Source organism: Enoplosus armatus, chromosome 3 (assembly GCF_043641665.1).
Source record: "Enoplosus armatus isolate fEnoArm2 chromosome 3, fEnoArm2.hap1, whole genome shotgun sequence".
NCBI classification, from domain to species: Eukaryota; Metazoa; Chordata; class Actinopteri; order Centrarchiformes; family Enoplosidae; genus Enoplosus; species Enoplosus armatus.
This window is the reverse complement of record NC_092182.1, coordinates 28,192,098-28,213,292: the sequence shown is the minus strand read 5'-3', so window position 1 is coordinate 28,213,292 and position 21,195 is coordinate 28,192,098. Positions and strand designations below refer to the sequence as shown.

The window sequence follows — 21,195 nt, the reverse complement described above, 5'->3', positions numbered from 1 at the left end:
TATTGATTAGTTATTGAGTCTTTTTTTTTTTTTTTTTTTACAAGTGAATAAATCTGCAGATCCACTGAGATTATTTCAACGTGGCTCCTTTGAAAATAATGTTGTTCATGAAGTGTGTCGATAAAATTCATAAAACTAATGAACTTCTATTAAATCAGGATGAAATGATCAGCAGATTTGTTTTTAGCTGTTTTAAAAAAAATACTTTTTTTACAGTGTGCAGTTTTTAACTGCAGCCGTCATGTAAAAGTACTCATTATGCAGAATGACCCATTTCTGAATGATATTATATTATTGGATTATAATTTTTGTGTTCATCATTTGCACCAACCTGAGAAGTGAAGCCAATGCTGAAGTGCCTTAAACCTGCATTCTTTCTAATGGCCAGCAGGGGGCCTTGTGATTGAGAAGACACTCTGTTCATTTACAAGCTAACTTTGTTAGCGTAGCCAGGAGCCAGGTGCAGTCAGGTTGCAGGTGTAGGCAGGCGTGCTTAGTGTCCTCGGGTTCTCAGACCCCCAGCTCACTTCTGGTTCCAAAAGAACAAGATGGCGACGACCAAAATGCCAAACTCAAGGATTCAAAGTGGTAGTCCACAAACCAGAGGGGGACATCACGGTGGCCACGTCCACCTCAGTTGTACAGTCGATGTTTCTGGTAAACGTGGAGCTCAGGTTAATTTATTTATATATGTTTGATATATGTTACTTTATATACTGCCGGATAGCTTGTGAATTTCCCTCGGGGATCAATAAAGTCTTCTTGATATCATCATTTATTTGTCGATTATATTTGTTATTATTAAAGCATAAAGTTATCAAATAGATGTAGTGAAGTAAAATGTACAATGTTACCGTCTGAAATGTTGTGGAGTAAAAGTAGAAAGTAACAGAAAATGGAAATACTCAAGTAAAGTACAAGTAACTCAAAAGTGTACTTAAGTACAGTACTAGAGTAAATGTACTTTCCACCACTGATTTTTACAATAACGGATCAATAACGTTTTTATGTCTCAGTCTCTTTAGTACACTCTGTGTTTATCTCCTTCCATCTGTCTGTGGGTGTGTTTGCTGTCTGTCTCCCAGTGTCCCTCCTCTGAGCTCCCACAGCTCCCAGCTCAGAGGCTGAGCGTGCCCCAGTCACCCAGTCACCCCAGTCACACGCCCTCCTCTCTGTCTGTGGAGCCACAGCGACACACGGCTTCCCACACTTCTTCATCCCGCACACACAAAAGAAGTGTGTCTGTTCCCACAATGCCTCAGGGCGGCTCTCAGACAGACGGTCCATCTGGGTCCAGAACTACACTCGGACCAGTAGACTCTCCGTGGTCTATTTGGATACCAGAGATGTAATATGTTGGTTTATTTCACTTTATTTCAATAATAGTCATTAAAACTGTAATAAGGAAAGTCGTTGTTTTTATTTATTTATTTATTTATTTTGGAAATTCAAGTGTGAAGCAGCACGATGCAGAAGAACAAATAATCAAATACTAAAGAGCCGATTAAGAGCATGTAGAACAATTTGTTCTATATAATAAATATATTCACTATATATTCAATAAGAAAGGGGACATTTCTGTCACAGCTGACATATTTAAATGATTTATTTTGTCAAATACCCCAAAATATTCAGTTTACGGCTAGAAAACGTATAAATCTTCACAGTAGATTGATCTGTGGATGACTCATTTTCTCATCGATTAATCGATGAGTCGTTTCAGCTCGAGACGACATTCTCCGACAGGAAGTTGCGTTCACTAAGTCGTGAGTTGAATTTATATGTGGTTGTTGATTTGGATTAATTTAAACTAGCGATTGATTTGTTATTGTAAACTTTATTTGCTGTATATATTGACCTGTACACAGATCAGTTCATGTGGACCAAATTAAATCATAAGTGTCACCAATAATAATCAATAAAGTTTAATATTTGTATCGGCAGGCCTGCCATGTTCCTCTCACTGTGCCTGTTTTAAATGATGAAGCTGAGTTTTAATAAATTCCATGAGAACTTGGAGAGCGAGCGCTCCTCACAGCTTCTCTGCATCTCTTTGACATCTGGCCTCGTGAACAACGTCCCACCTGTTCTGTGTGACGGCCATTCATCTATTGTCCCGAGCTGCGAGCCTCCTGATTGGCCGAGAGCGCAGGATGAGCTGCATAAATGCCGATTGGAGCTGCAGTCATGAACAGAGACGTCCTGTGAACCTACAAGAAGGAGACAGGAGCTGTTTGTGAAGCAGACCAGCAGGACTTCAAATTACTAAAACACACCTGGAAATGGCTCAATACCTGGACCTGGTTCTGCAGGACAGCGTGAAGGACCAGCTGTTTAAGTGAGTTGTTTTCTTTAGATGAAGAAACAGTTTTCATTTCACAAACCCTGCTTCAGTCCTGTTGATAAGAGCTGCTTCTGTGTATTGATGGAGCCTTTGTGTCTCTCAGGTGTAAACTCCACCTATTGGAGAGGAAGTGCTGCAGCGGGGTGGAGAAACTGAAGGCTCTGATTGGAGAACACCTGCAGAACGGGACCCCTGTGTCAGACCTCCTGGACAAAACAATGTCCTTCCTCACACTGAGAAAAGCTGTGCTGTCACACAGCGGATACTCCAAATATTCAAGAGACATTTTACGTCTGTTTCCTGACGCAGAAAAAGACGTGGCTCCACTCTGCTTTTAATGACCACAGAAGAAGAAGAAGAAGAAGAAGAAGAAGAAGAAGAAGAAGAGACTCGGTGGAATTTCTTCAATAAGCTACAACTGATTTTTATATTTTTATATAACATGGTGATGATTTGCAGTGTCTTTTATGTTTACTGGAAGTCTGCATGATTGAGAAATGCATTATATGCATCGTTATATTGTTATAAGCGGTTGTTCTGCTGTAGAATTTGATTTAAACATGGACGACAGGCCTTTCATATACTCTGACATTAACATACCAGACCTGGTGCAAATTATAACTGAAAATACTTCTGTTAGATTGTTCTTACACCCCTGTGGTTAGTGGATCAGATTAAAACCAGCAGGATTTGAACCAGGTCTGGAATAGAGGGCAGAAAAGGCCTCGACTCCTCGGCTGCATGACAGATGAGTGCTGGACACTTTGATAGTCAATGAATTATTAAAACTGACATTGATTCAGCTGATATTTGTTGGCAAGAATCAGTGAACTTGTACTTTGTTAACCCTTTAATTAAAAGGGAAATGAGGATTTTGTTTATGTAAGCATATTGTTTAATTAGATTTTGCTGTAATGCTCTATGATGGTTCCACCTGTGACCAGTAAATGTTTTTGTTCATGTTAAAATAAATCATTTCCAACATTTTTGTGTTGAGTTTGGTTTGTGGGACCTTTGTACAGAAGCAGAAATGATGTGTCTGACAGCTGAAAAAAATACAGAAAACAAATATGTTGCATTATTTTTTGTTATTAGAGATACAAAAGTTGTTTTAATTGAATTATTCTCAACAGTCTGTCTGACTGATCACTCGTCTCCAGAAACATCCGACTGAAGGAATCAGTATAGAAAACCTGTTATGTGTTAATGTTGAGCTGCTGTCACATATTTACATTTCTCCACCTCATGTAACGGAGCCGAGCTGTAGAAAAATAAACCAATATGGGTTAATAAAAAGAAATCACATGCAGATATTTAAAGATCAGCAGCATCAGGATGCTCCAACTTCGGACTGAACTCTTTGGAAAGTCAAAGTGAAACTGTGATGATGTGTTTCTGTTTACTTCACTGTTGGTTTTCTGAATGTTTTTTACTTTTCACTCCTTTAATGCATTCGCTTATGTTTGTTTGTGGCTTATTATTTGTGGAGATAAATAAACATAAACTAATTCTACAATTGTGTCAGTCGGAGTCACAGCTGTGGACTCCAGCTTCAGTTCTCCTCGAACTGGTTTCTCCCTGGTTTGTCTTCAGGTCTGGTTTAAGTCACAGGAGCCATTGTCAGTCTTCAGTCACAGTCCTTCACACGAGTCCCAGTAAAACCAGTGTCCTCTGGGCCGCAACGTTACAGCGGTACTTCTAAGTCCGGGAGGGGCTCTGTGTGTGTGGACAGTCCACAGCCCATCATAAAGTCCAGACTGCAGACAGCGTCCAGACTGCAGACAGCGTCCTGTCTGCGACACCTCCTCCTCCTCCTCATGATGATGTCAGACTGAGGTGAGAGGAAGGAAGCAGCTCCCACAGCTCCCACAGCTCCCAGCAGACAGAGACACAGAGACACAGACAGACAAACAGAGACACAGACAGACAGACAGACAGACAAATAGAGACACAGACAGACAGACAAACAGAGACACAGACAGACAGACAGACAGACAGAGACACAGACAGACAAACAGAGACACAGAGACACAGACAGACAGAGACACAGACAGAGACACAGACAGACAGACAGACAGACAAACAGAGACACAGACAGACAGACAGACAGACAGACAGAGACACAGACAGACAGACAGAGACACAGAGACACAGACAGACAGAGACACAGACAGAGACACAGACAGACAGACAGACAGACAAACAGAGACACAGACAGACAGACAGACAGACAGAGACACAGACAGACAGCTGTTTGATGTTAAAGAAGTGGTGTTATAATTGGCTATGTTTCGAGCTATCATGTATTCTGATTGTATGTATTCTGTATTTCTCCACTGAACCTATGATCCTGTTTTGTACTTTTCTACTGAGCACAATGTACGTCTTTGAAGATAACATGACTGGTTAGAACTGGTTTTCATAGAGCTCTGCGAGAGCTCTGTCACTCCGAGCCCAGCGCTGCATTTACTTTACCTGTGACCGTATCTGTGAACTGAACATTGCTCCAGTTTGTTCTTGGGCTTCCAACTAAAGAATCGGGCTAACAGTGGTGAAAACTCAACATAGAAGGAAGATGTCTCCTGCTCCTCACGAAGCTGATGTGTTCAATACACTGCAATACAATATATATATTTATGCTGCATCGTCCATGTTGAAGAATGAGTTGTGACAGCTTCTCTGTCTCTGGAGCTCAAATAAACGTCTTTTTATTACTCTGTAAAGAAACTTCCTGTATTATGACCACAACAGCTGATTCTTCAACAGCTGGAGACTCCAACAACAAGTTTGAATTTATTAAGCTGTTCCTACAGACACTACAGATATTACAGACACCACAAATACTACAGACATTACAGACACTACAGATACTACAGACACTACAGACATTACAGATACTACAAATACAACAGACACTACAGATACTACAGACACTACAGACATTACAGACACTACAGATACTACAGACACCACAAATACTACAGACATTACAGACACTACAGACACTACAAATACTACAGACGTTACAGACACTACAGATTCTACAGATACTACAGACACTACAGATACTACAGATACTACAAATACAACAGACACTACAGACACTACAGATACTACAGACACTACAGACACTACAGACATTACAGACACTACTACAGACACTACAGATACTACAGACACGACAGACATTACAGACACTACAGATACAAGACATTACAGACGCTACAGATACTACAGATACTACTACAGACACTACAAATACTACAGATACTACAGACACTACAGATACAAGACATTACAGACACTACAGATACTACTACAGACACTACAAATACTACAGATACTACAGACACTACAGACATTACAGACACTACTACAGACACTACAGATACTACAGACACAACAGACATTACAGACACTATTGCAGACACTGCAGATACGACAGACATTACAGACACTACAGACACTACAGACACTACAGATACTACAGACACTACAGACACTACAAATACTACAGATGTTACAGACACTACAGATTCTACAGATTCTACAGACATTGCAGATACTACAGACATTACAGATACGACAGACATTACAGATTCTACAGATACTACAGACACTACAGGTACTATAGACACTACAGATACTACAGACACTACAGACATTACAGACACTACAGATACTACAGACACTACAAATACTACAGACATTACAGACACTACAGACATTACAGATTCTACAGACACTACAGATACTACAGACACTACAGACATTACAAATACTACAGACACTACTTAAATCCTCAGTCAGCAGCAATATTCAGCGTCTTGAACTTTTCCCAGTTAATCCAACCGTGAGTCAGTTGATGTGTACAGGGCGTGTAAACTGACCTGGTGTCAGCGTTGTGTGTCTTATCTTTATGTCTTTAGTGGCCTCATCAGGCTGCTGTCTCAGCCGCTGCACATCTGCAGCAGCCTGATCACATCAGACAGCAGGAAGGTTCCCAGGTAATAAAAGTGTGTCGGCTCTGCACCTTCACATCCCTGCAGCAGCACTCCCTCCACTGAGGCCATGAGGCCAGTTAACCATGAGATAATTGATGCCTCTCTCCTATTGTTGTGTGGGCCTCGCCCACTGGCCTCAGAGTGTGGGAAAGCTAATCCTGCCTGGGACTCATGGCTTTGTGATGCTAATGTGGGCCTATAAATAGAGGAGAGGGATCCTCAGTCACATCACAGCTCACTCTGCTCTCCCACAGAAGCTCTGCACTCCACCAGAATGGCTCCAAGCACCACCAGAGACTCTCCCGTCTCTCTGCTCTCCACCAGAGACAGACACAAAGTAAGTCCTGCTTCTCCTTCAGTCTCGTGACTCTTGTGAAGCGTCCAACTCCTTTTCTCTGTGGCTCGAATGTGCTGAATGTCTTCCTGACCGAGCTTCCTGTTGTTTTCACCAGCTGAAGAAACCAGCTGTGGAGAAGATGCGCAGAGATCGCATCAACAGCTGCATCGAGCAGCTCAAGGTCCTGCTGGAGAAGGAGTTCCACAAACAGGATCCCAACGCCAAGCTGGAGAAGGCCGACGTCCTGGAGATGACGGTGGTGTTCCTGAAGCAGCAGCTGCAGCCTCCGAGCCCGGCCGCTGTCACGGCTCACAGCGACGGCTACTCCCACTGCTGGAAGGAGACGCTGCACTTCCTGTCCACCAGCTCCCTGAAGGAAGCGACGCTGCCGCACCTCCGGTACCTCCACGCTGCCCGCAGAGCCGGTCAGGACGCCGGCCAGGACGCCGGCCCCAAGCCGGTCCTGTTCTCTCACAGCCACATCCAGGCTGCAGTGAAGCAGCTGCCCGGCCCCGACAGAGACGTGTGGAGGCCGTGGTAGAAGCTCCACTCAGTCTGGACCACACCGATGGATGTCCGCCATCATGGAGCCTGAATGGAACATTTCTCCACTCTGGAGCTGCTGCGTCTTTACAATGTAAACGTCTGACTGTCTGAATGTTTGACTCCTGTGGAGTCGATGTTGTTATCTTCAAATATGAATCAATGTACTGCATAATGCAGCTGGGGGGCTCCACCTGTCACCTTTCATAAAGGAAAACTATTAAATATATTTTGTTGTGTATCTGTAATTTGCCCACTGATATTTGAATAAATTAATTTTCTATCTTTAAATCTTTGAGTTTTTGTCCTGTTTTGCATTTTAATTCCAGATGTTTAATGACCAGATGTTCATCATGTCACATTTAGGATGAATGGACAGAATCTTTGTGCCTTCCAGATGTAAAGTCATTATGATGACATCATGTAAAAGTCTCGAAACACCATCTCAGATCTTTACAGTGACATCATTTGAAACGATTGGTGGAAAGTAACTAAGTACGTGTACTCAAGTACTCTCCTTAAATACAGTTTTGAGGTACTCGTACTTTACTTGAGTACTTCAATTTTCTGTTATTTTCTACTTTTTAGTACACAGCTGCAGTTACTTTGTAGATATGTATTTTAAATACTGCACACACTTTACTGTAGTACTGTACTAAAAGTAAAACGTGCTCTTTGAAACACGTGCATTTAGTACACGTAGTACAGAATGAATGAAATGTAAAGTTAAACGTATAAGAGATGTGTTGTACTTTGTGTTTCTGCCTGTTCTTAACTTAAGACATTTCTCTTCTTTCAGCTGAAGGTTTTCATGCTGTGTTTGTTTCCTGATGTTTGAGGACATCACGTGAAGCACTTTGAGTTTGAAATGTGCTTCACAGGATGATGATGATGAGGATGAATACTTTTACTTCTTTCACAGAGTACTGATGAAGCCTCCTGGCCTTTAACGCTCCAACAGATAAACTTATAACAAACGAACGATTCAGCAGCATGTGTGTTCACATACGAAGAGCAGGGTACGAATCGGATTGCATGCAGTCACACGTGCTGTGGCGTGTGAGTGTGTCGAGCGTGCCGGCCTCGTGCTGTGGGGGATTAGCCCCCCCCCCCGGGTGGTGGACTCAGGCCCTGTTCAGACCTGGTATTAACATCAGTCAGCTCTGGTTTCATCAAACAGCCGCTGCTGCCTGTGTGGAGTCTGCCTCTCCACAGCTTTCCCACACTCCTCGGGCCCCCCCCCCCAATCCCAGGACAAAGGAAGTGTGCCGTGTTAAATCACCCCCCCCCCCCCCCCCCCCCCACCATGATGGTGAGAAACCTCCTGACCCTGCTGCCCTCCCCCCTCCTCTCACGAATCTGTCGGCTGGCTGCATGATAGCAAAGTACACTTACTAAGTACTGTACGATCCATTTTGAGGTACATTTATCAGAGTTAGTAGTTAGACATTAAGATTTACATATTAGGTTAGGTGTGTACTATACTGATGTACAGTGTAGTACACAGTATACCTGTATGTGTTGATGCGTGTTTGACTTTCTGTAATCACACATGTGTGGAGGTCGTGGGTAAACTCTGCCCTGCGTCTGGTGTCAGCAGGTGCAGGTCTGTTCTTCCAGGTGAGAGCAGGTGGGTTTACACACACTGAGCAAACACACACACACACACACACACACACACACACACACACACACACACACAGGTAAGGACACACAGTGCTACACAATAACACATCATAATGGAAGTACATTTCAGGGGGGTCACTTTCTCCTCCTCTATAAATCTGAACTGGGGTCAGTTCATTTAGGCTCATATATCAGAGGGAGTGAAACATGTGAATACACACTTCCTGTAAAGTATTATTACTTTATTAGAAAGTGGAACCCAGCATGGTTCACTGGGCGAGGTGGATCTAAGTAGAACTATTTCTGAATACTGTACTGTACTGGAAGTTTATTCTGTAACAACGCATCACATTTAGAAACTTTATAATAATCTTCGTGTTTTGCATGTAAAACAGTTTGTTGAAGAGTAACTTTAATAAAATAAATGTATTGCTCTGAAATGTAGTAAAGGAGAAGTATAAAGTAGAAGAAAATGGAAATACTCAAGTAAAGAGCAAGTACCTCAAAACTGTGCTTAAGTACAGTACTTGAGTAAATGTACTTGGGTACTTTCCACCACTACTTTTAACTAACGTCCATCTAAATATCAGTTTTGATGCAGCGTCTTTTTGTTACAGATGTTTCTCCTTCAGGCTGAAGCACAGACGAAGGTACAACACCAAGTCTGACGTCTGTTGAGTTTCCTTCACTTTAAATGGTCCACTGACGAAGAGTCAACACTTTTTAAAGCTTTTTAAACGTCATAACAAGTTCTGTGGATTAGTTTTCACCCAACAGCCTCTGACATCTGCGTCTCCGTTCATCATTTGGCAGAAATGCACCATGTAAACACGTGTTTGTTGTTTCATTCACTAACGTGTGCGATTTCACACGTCTGTAGTTTTTCACAGAGTGAACGTTTTTGAGACTGATTGTTTTCTTCAGGCTAATGTTTCCACATGTGCTCTTATTTAGTGTGTTTTTATTGTGATTTTTGGTTTTGATGCAGCACTGAATTCAAGATAATTATCTCTAATAGGAGACAAAAGACGTAACTTTAACCTCAATCATACTTTTATTTTATTTAACCTTTATTCAAAACTAAAAGGTCACAATGTTGCTAGAGAGACAAGAGACAACTGAAACCTGAAACCTTTGAACCAACTGAACTGACCCTAAAACCTGAGACGCCCCCCCCCCCCCCCAAAAAAAAACCCAAACACACACACATACCTCCTGTTATCATTGATCAGTGAGAGAGAAGCAGATCAATATCTGTCTCTCAGCAGATTCACTCTCTGTCTGCATGTTTTATGGAGATAATAAACCTCATTCACATGAAGAATTATTCACTCTCTAACTTTCTGTTTTCATCACAAAAAACACAGAAAATATAAAGATCATTTACAATGTTTATTTTGAGATTTCTCTTTTGAGATCACAAGTACTTATTGTTAAAGGGTTGTACTTTTCCACAGGAAAAGTGTTTTTGTTTTCACATTCAATCACTTTATCAAGTAATTACAGCAAACACACAGTGTCAACCGTTCATTTCACAGCACCATCATGTGGTCGCAACGGAGCCTTTACAAAAGGCCTCCAGCACACTGCAACATCACTTCACACATTATAGAATGATGATGATGAGGGTTCATTTAGCTCAGCAAACATCCTCATGAAGACAACGTCTGTACAAACCTCCGAGACAGGAGAACACTTTCTTCAATATGAAGAAATCTGAAAGTCATCTCCACCTTTTCTTTAAAGAAAGGAGAGATCCTCTGAATAAATGATGTGGAGGTCAGCCTCCTACAGGCTCCATGATGGCGGACATCCATCGGTGTGGTCCAGACTGAGTGGAGCTTCTACCACGGCCTCCACACGTCTCTGTCGGGGCCGGGCAGCTGCTTCACTGCAGCCTGGATGTGGCTGTGAGAGAACAGGACCGGCTTGGGGCCGGCGTCCTGGCCGGCGTCCTGACCGGCTCTGCGGGCAGCGTGGAGGTACCGGAGGTGCGGCAGCGTCGCTTCCTTCAGGGAGCTGGTGGACAGGAAGTGCAGCGTCTCCTTCCAGCAGTGGGAGTAGCCGTCGCTGTGAGCCGTGACAGCGGCCGGGCTCGGAGGCTGCAGCTGCTGCTTCAGGAACACCACCGTCATCTCCAGGACGTCGGCCTTCTCCAGCTTGGCGTTGGGATCCTGTTTGTGGAACTCCTTCTCCAGCAGGACCTTGAGCTGCTCGATGCAGCTGTTGATGCGATCTCTGCGCATCTTCTCCACAGCTGGTTTCCTCAGCTGGTGAACACAACAGGAAGCTCGGTCAGGAAGACATTCAGCACATTCGAGCCACAGAGAAAAGGAGTTGGACGCTTCACAAGAGTCACGAGACTGAAGGAGAAGCAGGACTTACTTTGTGTCTGTCTCTGGTGGAGAGCAGAGAGACGGGAGAGTCTCTGGTGGTGCTTGGAGCCATTCTGGTGGAGTGCAGAGCTTCTGTGGGAGAGCAGAGTGAGCTGTGATGTGACTGAGGATCCCTCTCCTCTATTTATAGGCCCACATTAGCATCACAAAGCCATGAGTCCCAGGCAGGATTAGCTTTCCCACACTCTGAGGCCAGTGGGCGAGGCCCACACAACAATAGGAGAGAGGCATCAATTATCTCATGGTTAACTGGCCTCATGGCCTCAGTGGAGGGAGTGCTGCTGCAGGGATGTGAAGGTGCAGAGCCGACACACTTTTATTACCTGGGAACCTTCCTGCTGTCTGATGTGATCAGGCTGCTGCAGATGTGCAGCGGCTGAGACAGCAGCCTGATGAGGCCACTAAAGACATAAAGATAAGACACACAACGCTGACACCAGGTCAGTTTACACGCCCTGTACACATCAACTGACTCACGGTTGGATTAACTGGAATAAAACCCTGTTTTTGATATAAACCTTGAAGTTTTATTACTAAAACTGTCTAAAGTAGGATAAGAGGCGCGTTAACTGGAAACACTGGATATCAACACGAATCATTGTTATAGAATAAACTTCCCAACAGGACATAAAGTTGTCAAAACTCGACCAGCTTCAACATTGAAATGTTAATGAGTATTAATAACCCAATAATATGATATACATAATAACTCTGCTGCATAAGTACTTTTGCTTTTCATACTTAAGAGTACATTATTTCTGTACTTTAAGAGTCAAAAGGTGATGAGTTATTATTAGAATACTCATTAAAGCCTTTTTAAAGTAAAATGTTGCCAAGAAAATAAAATGATAAACAAACTAAACGTGGAGAAAAACTCAGAGAGAATTGGAGGGAAAAGTAACTGTCAATTAAACACAATTATCCAGAGTCCTCTGGGAAGGCACACTTCTATTGTGTGACACCTCCTCCTCCTCCTCCTCCTCCTCCTCCTCCTCAAAGAACCCCCCCCCCCCCCCCACTCACCTCTTTAGGAGAATATGTAATAAATGGGAAAAGGAGTGTGGGAAAGGAGGTTGGGATCCTGCTCACACACATCCTCCAGTCAATAGAGTGCTCCCCCTGCCTCCCCCCAGCCTCCCCCTGACCTCCCCCCTCCACAGAAAGCCTTTCAACCTGCAGGATCAGATCAGAGGCACCGCCGAGCCGGGGGACACGTGTGGGACGTGTTCCCGCCCTCATTCACATCAACCAGACCTCATGAGAGTTTCAGTGTGTTTATACTCACCTACTGATTACTACACCTCCTCCTCCTCCTCTTCCTCCTCTTCCTCCTCCTGAAGCTCTCTCATAAACAAAACATGTGGTTCAACACCTGCTGCCAGTGCCGGAAGAAGTACTCACAGCATTTACAGTAGGAAAAGTACTACATAACAATGTAAGAGTACTCCACTACAAGTAAAAGTCCTGCATTTAAAATCTCACCTCAGATAAAGTCATAATAATTATAATAATAATAATAATAATAACATCATATAATTTCCCCCCACGGATCAATAAAGTATTTCTGATTCTGAATAATTATCAGCTTCGTGTAGTTAAAGTATCAGCAGTAAAAGTACACAAGTATTATTGTTTAACAGGTGTTTTGATAAATTACTCTTATTGGCTTTCTAGTCCCTCTGAGATGTAGCTGAGTAGGAGTAGAAGTAAAGTAGCAGAAAATGGAAATACTCAAGTAAAGTACAAGTACCTCAAAATTGTACTTGAGTACAGTTTTGGAATCGGCTGCTTGATATGGAAGAAAGACGAATATACTTTTAAGTAAATGAAGCTGAGATTACTTCTGTACTTTGAAGTAGGATTTTGAAGGCAAATCTTAACATCCTGTTCCTCAGGATGCATTTCTCAGAAGTGAGTCACGTCACAATATGCAGATGAAGACACATCATTTGGCCTATAAACACATTCCAGCGTGGACGTTCCCCCCGCCACACACACACACGCCAAACAACGTGTGTGTGTGTGTGTGTGTGTGTGTGGGTGAGGACCTCTATGCACTGAGGAATGTGTGAGAGCTGCGACCGGCTCCTCGTTCCCACACTTCAGCCTCCATTCAGGGCAGCGGCCCACCCTGCGGCGGCCGCCACTGATCCTCCAGACCCTCATTATGCTCCGGCCTCAATGGGCCATCTGGACAGCTGCCGGGGAGCCGACCCTCCACACAGACCCCCAGCACACCTCCGAGTGTGCAGGTACACAAGAATGACAGAAAAGGTGTTGTGGTACCTGAGTTCATTTCATTAAAGAAAACACAGACTAAAACTAAATGAAAAGAAAAACGAGAATGAATAGAAAAGAAATGCTAACATGACAGACGGACGAATCTAAGTAATGCAGAGTTTTATTCAACGACCTGCAGAATCACATGAATCACCCACCAGCCAATAACATCTCTTGTTCAGTTGATTTAAGAAGCATTTTACTTCCAGTGATCATACAACAGATTTATTTCAGTGATGTGTAACAGTCTCGAAGTCACAGACAGATGATGTTGTGCTGAAAACACAGACAACGTGTTTTGTTGTTTAACTTGCAGGACTTGTTGCATTGAGCTCAAAGCACCGCTGTGCTTCACAGCATGGCTGTAAACTGTTATGACGTCAGACGGCGAGCGCCCACTGACGCCCGGCAACATCGATGGTCTGCATTTTGAATCTACGGCAGGGGTAACGCGGCTCCTCCTGCCTCCGATACTACCAGCCTGATCACGGCAGGCTGCAGCTGTGCACCTGGGATGTCATCACGCAGGTAAAAGGAGCAGATTGTAGCTTAAAATAGAGGAAATGTTTAGCAATATGACACCATTAATATAGCGAGTATCTAATGTGATGTGATGTGATGTAACGTGATCTAACTAAAGCAGAAGATGAATCTGGGCGTTTTCACATTACTAAGGCGATTGATTCGTACCGTGGCCCCCACTCCCCCGCCGGTCAGCTTTCACATTAGCTATCCGAGTACACTTGGTCCACACTCCGTAGCAGTTGGTGGCGGTAGTTTGCCATGACGTTGTTTGCAACTGCCATAACACATGAAGAAGAAGAAGAGTACACTTGCGTCATCAACGACACACATTTGTTGATGTTGACGCTCGAGTGCAGAAAAGAGCTCTATGAGTTCTATGAGCACTCTGCCAACTATTACTGTTGCTGTGGAGACAACGTCCAGACCGACCCGCTCGTCTTCCTTCCTGCTTTATCAGCCATGGCCGCCGTAACGGTTCAGTCCAGTAGTTATGGCGTCACATTCTAAATAGCAGTCTACTTCCGTGTTTTGGTTCAGTAGCTTTCACACCTGATGCGAACCGTACCCAAGTACACATGAACCAAACTCGAGACCACCTCTTCAAGTGGACCCGGTACAGTACACAGTGTTCACACTAATTAATGAACTGTTCTTTGGGGTCAAGTGTACTCTGATCCGTGCCCGGGTCCCTGATGTGAAAGCCCCCTCAGAAAGAGGTCTGATATTAACCCCCCTCAGAGTGGACAGAAGGTGTTTGACAATAGTAAAGTTTTTCCGCTATGAGTGTCTTTTCTCAGACGATGGAGTTGAGTCACATCACACGTCCCTGGATCAGATCCAGGATCAGGGGTCAGGCTTTTCCCAGCTCCTCTGTGAGGGTGCTGCAGTCACAGGGACACTTGTGTTGTGGAGGCGGCTGACTCGCAGCACCTGCCCCCCCCCGGTCTTTATGGCTCATTCAAAGCCTGGTTCATCACCACAGCCACAGGAATGCTTTGAACTCGCCCCCAGCCTGAAGACGAGGGTAGACGAGGGAATGGACGGTGGGGACATGTCCCTACCAATATGATGGTGCTGCTGAATCGTCCCTACCAATATTTTAGATCTCGATGGTCTCGTCATTTGAACTCTGCTCAGTGTCACCGGTGAGATCTGGAGGATACCTGACCTGAACTACACTGTCAGCTCTGCCAGCAGTACAGTCTGAATGGTGTTGAAGCTGTTCGTTAATTATGATTTAAACGCTTCAAACATGCAGAATTAAAAACATCTTCCCTGGATATAACTAACATCAGTCACCTGATATTATATGTACATTTCAGGCGGAGGGTGTTGGATAATCTGTGATCTTTGCTCAGATGTGTCATTTTATTAAACAGCTTTTTCACTGGAGGTGAAAATAATATATTAGACATTATACATTATACATTATTATTAGAATTTTAAATACGGGATGCTTAAAATAGCACGAACACTACAAGGACGTTTATTTTTACAGTTAGGTTCATCAATATATGTATATATATATATATATATATAGCCCCCCCCACCTATAATAAACTGATACACAAATGAACCAACAGGCACAGTCTGGTAAATATACAGCAGTTATTTAAAAACAGCAGTTACTTATGATTTTAATGAATGTTTTTTATTTAACAAAGTTTGGTTGAATCCTTTATTACTGTTCAGCTAATCTGTTTCTAACTTCATCAAACTAATTTATTAATGACACTCATCACATTGGACCACAGTGTTGGAATATCGTCATATATACGTAAATATGTCTACTTTGAAATTGGCAGATTATCATTTATATTTAGACAGCTTTACTCAGTACTCAGTACTCAGTACTCAGTACACAGCTGAAAAACGATTTAAAGTATTTCTCTATAACATTGAATATTCATCGCTAAATACAATCATAGTTGTATTATTTATTAAGTGTTTAACTGATCTGCTTCATCATGTGAAAAAAAAACATGTTTATGGTGGAAAGTATCTAAGTACATTTACTCAAGTACTGTACTTATTTATAAATTCTATGTACTTTACTTTGGTACTTCCATTTTATGCATCTTTCTACTTCTACTCCACTACATCACAGAGGCAAATACTGTACTTTTACCTGTCAGCTGGAGTTATTTTGCAGATTCAGATTATTAAAACAAAATATAATCAACAAATAAATGACGATGAATTATTAAAGATTGAGCCACTCAGCAGAATATAAAGTCATTGAAATGAGCTAAAGTGATGAACACATTAATACATCAACAATTATAATCCGATAATATAATAAACATTCTGCATAATGAGTACTTTTACTGTTGGTAGATTTAGAGTATATACTTCAGACCACATAAATCCAGATAGGTGGTTTCGTAAAATATATCAATGCTTTAAATTTGATGGCGTTTAAATTTCAAAATTAAGAATTCATTAGTGATTACATTTCACAATAAAGTATACAGTTGCTTATAATATTCAAATTCTGGTGAACTTTCTTTGCTTCCATATATTTTGCTGAGAATACTGAGAGTACTTTTACTGAAGTAGAATTTAGAATGCAGGACTTTTATTGTAACCGAGTATTTCTACACTGTGGTATTACTAGTTTTACTGAAGTAAAAGCTCAGAGTACTTCATCCAAACTCGAGAGTTTCTTTGTGTTTGAGCTTTTTGGCGGGAGTTTGTTGTCGGCAGAGAAAACATGTTGTCAGAGAGTGAAAGGTCCAGCTGCTGCTCGGAGGACAAAGACAGGACCGCAGCTTTCTCACACTCACACCATTCAGAGCTGACAACTGGGAAGTGTGTGTCCCAGTTTCCCTCCAGCTCTCCCAGCAGCTCTTACAGTTTGCTGCTTGTAAGTGCGGCCACATGGTAATGAGCAGCTTCACATCTCCATGTGAATGTGGCAGCAGCCGGCAGAAAGTGAAGCTTCATTATGACACTATAACTGCTGGATATCCCACCGTTGAATTAGTGTTGATGTGTTTACTGAATCTCTCCCTCCGACACTCAGCGGTGAGAATGGTATTTGAAGCATGCCGCATGCAGCACACTTATTATTGTAGTGCTTCCATTCATGGTGCACAACAATGCATTCCTCCTCCTTTCTCTGCACATTCTGCAGAGGGATGCTTCAGCCTCGTTTCAGGGACAATGAGAGGACCTGCTCGCCTCAAACATCAAAGACTCACTGACACTTTTGTACAAATGCAAATGAGCATCGCAGGCATCTCCATAACTGTCTTTAGTATATTCTTGATAATCCCTGAGTACAAGGACTTCATTTCATATTCAGGGATGTGATTATAGGGACACAAATACAGAGGTGGAAGAAGTATTGATACTTATACTATCTTCCATTGTAAGTACAATAAAGCAAAATATACTCCGATAAATTCACTGCTGGAAGAAGTATTCTGATCCTTTACTTAAGTAAAAGTATCAACACAAATTAAATCAAATTAAATACAAATACAAATATTCAATTACAAATAAAGGTCTTGCACTTAAAATTGCACTGAAGTAAAAGTACAGAAGTATAAGCAGCAGAAAGTACTTGAATTAATCAAAGTAAAAGTATTACTCTAGTAAAAGTCCAGAAGTATTCTCAACAAAATGTATGGACGCAAAGAAAGGCCATAAGGATTTGAATATTGTGAAATTGAATCACTAATGAAATCTGAAATTGAATTGAAAGCTTTGATATATTTTACTGTGAAAATCTGAATTTCTCCCTCTGACATTTTCAGGTCATTTGAAGTTGCACAACTTCAGATAATTGATTATACCTTGTCTTTTTTGGGGTAATAAGCTTTTTTTAAAACTTGATCAATCAAGCGAGCTGAATGGAGTCGATCAGGTTCTATCAGTCGAGAGGTCAGCGGGGGCTCAGGTGAGGCCTGACCTGAATGTGTGAACTAGGGAAAACGCCTTTTGACATTGAAAAACTTAAAATTACTGGAAATTTCATAAAGAGGAATTTAATTATATGAATATGAAGACAGATGTTTTTTAAAGTGAAAGATTTCAGTGTTTAAGTGTGTTCAGATGAGTACATTTCTGTTTCCTGCTCTCAACATGGAATTTAGGCCTTCCCATGCCTGCTTAATTTAGCTTTCTTTGTTTTAGATCTCCTTTTTTATCTGGCGTAACCAGTATCACCTTTAACAAAAGCACGTTTTGAGATCTTTTGATAGCCATGGTCCATTATTAGGGAACATTCTGACCATTTTTGTCTGGACACAGTTGCTTTCTCAGAATATTATATAGGAAGTGATGGTATCTGTCGATTCATTAAAGAACAGTTGCCAGTCTGTATCATTGAAACAGTCTCTCAGCTCCTCTTGGCTTCCACAGTTGGATCTCTTTAGTCACTGGTTTCTCTTGCTTCACCTTAGCTCGACACTTGGGAAGCAGGTATACAACATTGTGGTCTGACTTAAGCAGCGGAGGACGGCACACACAGCACTTGTCCAACACCACCAAGAGTGGATCAAGTAGGGCAGTTCACATATTGTTGTAAGGTGAGTAGATGACTTTAAAGACCAGACCATCAGATTCACCTTCAGACCAAACTAACACCTTCCTCTGAGTGTGTTCAGCTACAGGAGAGAGAAGTGGGAAACTACAACACCTGCTGACACTCCACACACTGAATGTGAGTTTGACAGATTCAGACCCATCGATGAAGCTGCACGACAACACAAGAAGGAACTTCAGGAAACTCTGGAGCCCTTAAAGGAGAAGTTAAAGGTTTTTAAAGAAGTTAAAGTGAAGTTTGATCAAACAGCAGAACACATGAAGGTCCAGGCCCGACACACAGAGACGCAGATTAAGGAGCAGTTTAAGAAGCTTCACCAGTTTCTACAAGAGGAAGAGGAGGCCAGGATGGCTGCACTGAGGGAGGAAGAGGAGCAGAAGAGCCAGATGATGAAGGAGAAGATGGAGGCTCTGAGCAGAGAGATAGCAGCTCTTTCAGACACAGTCAGAGCCACAGAGGAGGAGCTGAGAGCTGAAGACGGCTCCTTCCTGCACAACTACAAGGCTGCAGTGGAAAGAGTCCAGCAGCGCCCCCTGCTGGATGATCCACAGCAGCCCTCAGGAGCTCTGATAGACCAGGCCAAACACCTGGGCAACCTGACCTTCAACATCTGGAACAAGATGAAGGAGATGGTCTCCTACACTCCTGTGATTCTGGACCCAAACACTGCTGGTCCAGGCCTCAGCCTGTCTGAAGACCTGATCAGTGTGAGAGCAGGAGAGAGACAGCAGCTTCCTGACAATCCAGAGAGGATTGATAGATACTGGTCTGTCCTGGGCTCTGAGGGCTTTAACTCAGGGACTCACAGCTGGGACGTCGAGGTTGGAGACAGTACAGACTGGTTTCTGGGTGTGTTAGCAGAGTCTGTCCAGAGGAAGGGACTCGTGCTGTCTGGATTATGGAGAATATGGTTCATTAGAGGTGAATACTCAGCAGAGTCACCATCAGGTTCAAGGTTCCAAGTGCAGAAGAAGGTCCAGAGGATCAGAGTGAATCTGGACTGGAACAGAGGAAAGCTGTCGTTCTGTGATCCTGATACTAACACACACATACACACCTTCACACACACTTTCACTGAGAGGATGTTTCCAATCATTCTCACTGAGGATGAAGTGAGGATGAAGATCTCACCAGTGAAGGTCTGTGATTAAAAGTTAATATTTGTCCATATATTTATGTAGACTGAGCAAATAGATGATAAAATGAGTCCAACTTTATTGATCGCTGTTTGACAGTCAGCAGCAAACAGGAAACAGAAGATTAAAAGAGAAAATGAAAAAGGAGTCTGGCTGTGTGGTGCAGGACTCAGCTGAATAAAGACAATAATACAGACACAGCATGATAAAGTTCTATGACTGTAGCAGGTGGGTGAGTGGGTGTAGCTATAGTGGTGGCTAATGGCTACTGCTTTGGCTGTAACAGTAGCTGCGGCTGTGACCGGCTGGCTCCTCTTTTTCACTGTCAGGATTTGAACACGTCACGAGTTCAGGAATAACTTTACCACAACGCTCAGCCAACGCTAGCATGTGCCTTCACACCAGCGTGTAGTTTAGTTATGTTACACATAAACACCATCTGACTCTCATAAAGTTCCTATTGCTATCCATAAAGAAAAAATCAAGCAGGTGTTTTCATACAAATACTTGTGTGTAATGATCTGTGATCTATGACCCTGGAAAGACCACATTGAATTTGTCTGCAAAAGGACAAAACAAAGAATTTCTTTTCTCTGCCGCCAACAAATTCTTTTTCGTTCTTTACTTCTGTGATCCACAGTGATGTAATACTACATGGTACAGGTGTTTGTCCACCACTTTAAAGTCAAAACTGCTCTACCAAATGAAAATCTGTTCAAAGATTGTAAACCAACCCCTTGAGAAACTCTATGAATCAGCCGACCATAATAACATATGAACGCTGTCTCTGACTCCAACCAAGTCCTGAACGGCGACAACAAATTGTTACCATCAAACTGGAGATACAGCAGTCACCAGTCACCAGTCTGTCCTAAAATGACATAATGAGCATCACCACCAATCTCCTTATCAACCTGCGGAGACAGACAGACCAGCTGACGTTAACTACTATGATAAAGTTAATGTCCAGCTCGCTGCAGAGTTAAATGATCAGGCTGACACGACTGCTTTGACCTGATGAAGGCCAAGGTTATGACGACATACCATCCAGGTATTTTATAGGTTTTCATTTTACTTTTGTATGAAGTTTGTGATATTGATCTTGTCTATTTTGTTCTGTTGTCAAAATGTGGAGACCACAAGACTCTTTCAAGTAAAATACATGTATTATTTATATTTAAGAAAACGAACTGAAGTCTGCAGTCAGCTCATCAGTATGTGTGTGTGTGTACATGTACAGGTGTAACAGGTGAAAACAAAGCTAAACCAAGTAACCCAGAGAGGAGACAAAAACTGACTGCTCAGGCACACCGACCAGGTGTCAGCCATGACTAACAGCTCCTGTCTGCAGTGTCCTCATGGATGGACAGACAACTGGATCACTGTGACACTGAGGGAAACTTAAAAACATGAAGATTCTCAGGGACGTTCTGATTTCTAAGTGGATTTATG

The 21,195-nt window shown here is 42.6% G+C and overlaps 4 protein-coding genes across 4 annotated transcripts; 3 read left to right on the top strand and 1 right to left on the bottom strand.

The window, feature by feature from the left end:
* Window positions 1-2,282: 2,282 nt before the first annotated feature.
* Window positions 2,283-2,682, top strand: LOC139283371 (uncharacterized). Its single transcript, XM_070903371.1, has 2 exons — window positions 2,283-2,338; window positions 2,448-2,682. Exons 1-2 carry the CDS (start codon window positions 2,283-2,285, stop codon window positions 2,680-2,682), a joined length of 291 nt encoding a protein of 96 aa, XP_070759472.1.
* A 3,925-nt stretch (window positions 2,683-6,607) lies between these two features.
* Window positions 6,608-7,226, top strand: LOC139283416 (transcription factor HES-5-like). Its single transcript, XM_070903418.1, has 2 exons — window positions 6,608-6,685; window positions 6,801-7,226. The coding sequence occupies exons 1-2, from the start codon at window positions 6,623-6,625 to the stop codon at window positions 7,224-7,226; spliced, it is 489 nt and encodes a 162-aa protein (XP_070759519.1). The 5' UTR covers window positions 6,608-6,622.
* A 3,472-nt stretch (window positions 7,227-10,698) lies between these two features.
* On the bottom strand, window positions 10,699-11,317 carry LOC139283358 (transcription factor HES-5-like). Its single transcript, XM_070903355.1, has 2 exons — window positions 11,240-11,317; window positions 10,699-11,124 (listed from the first exon to the last, which is right to left on the bottom strand). Exons 1-2 carry the CDS (start codon window positions 11,300-11,302, stop codon window positions 10,699-10,701), a joined length of 489 nt encoding a protein of 162 aa, XP_070759456.1. The 5' UTR covers window positions 11,303-11,317.
* Window positions 11,318-13,314: 1,997 nt separating this feature from the next.
* LOC139283368 (nuclear factor 7, brain-like) lies at window positions 13,315-19,758 on the top strand. Its single transcript, XM_070903367.1, has 2 exons — window positions 13,315-13,502; window positions 18,669-19,758. Exons 1-2 carry the CDS (start codon window positions 13,315-13,317, stop codon window positions 19,756-19,758), a joined length of 1,278 nt encoding a protein of 425 aa, XP_070759468.1.
* The last annotated feature ends 1,437 nt before the right edge of the window (window positions 19,759-21,195 follow it).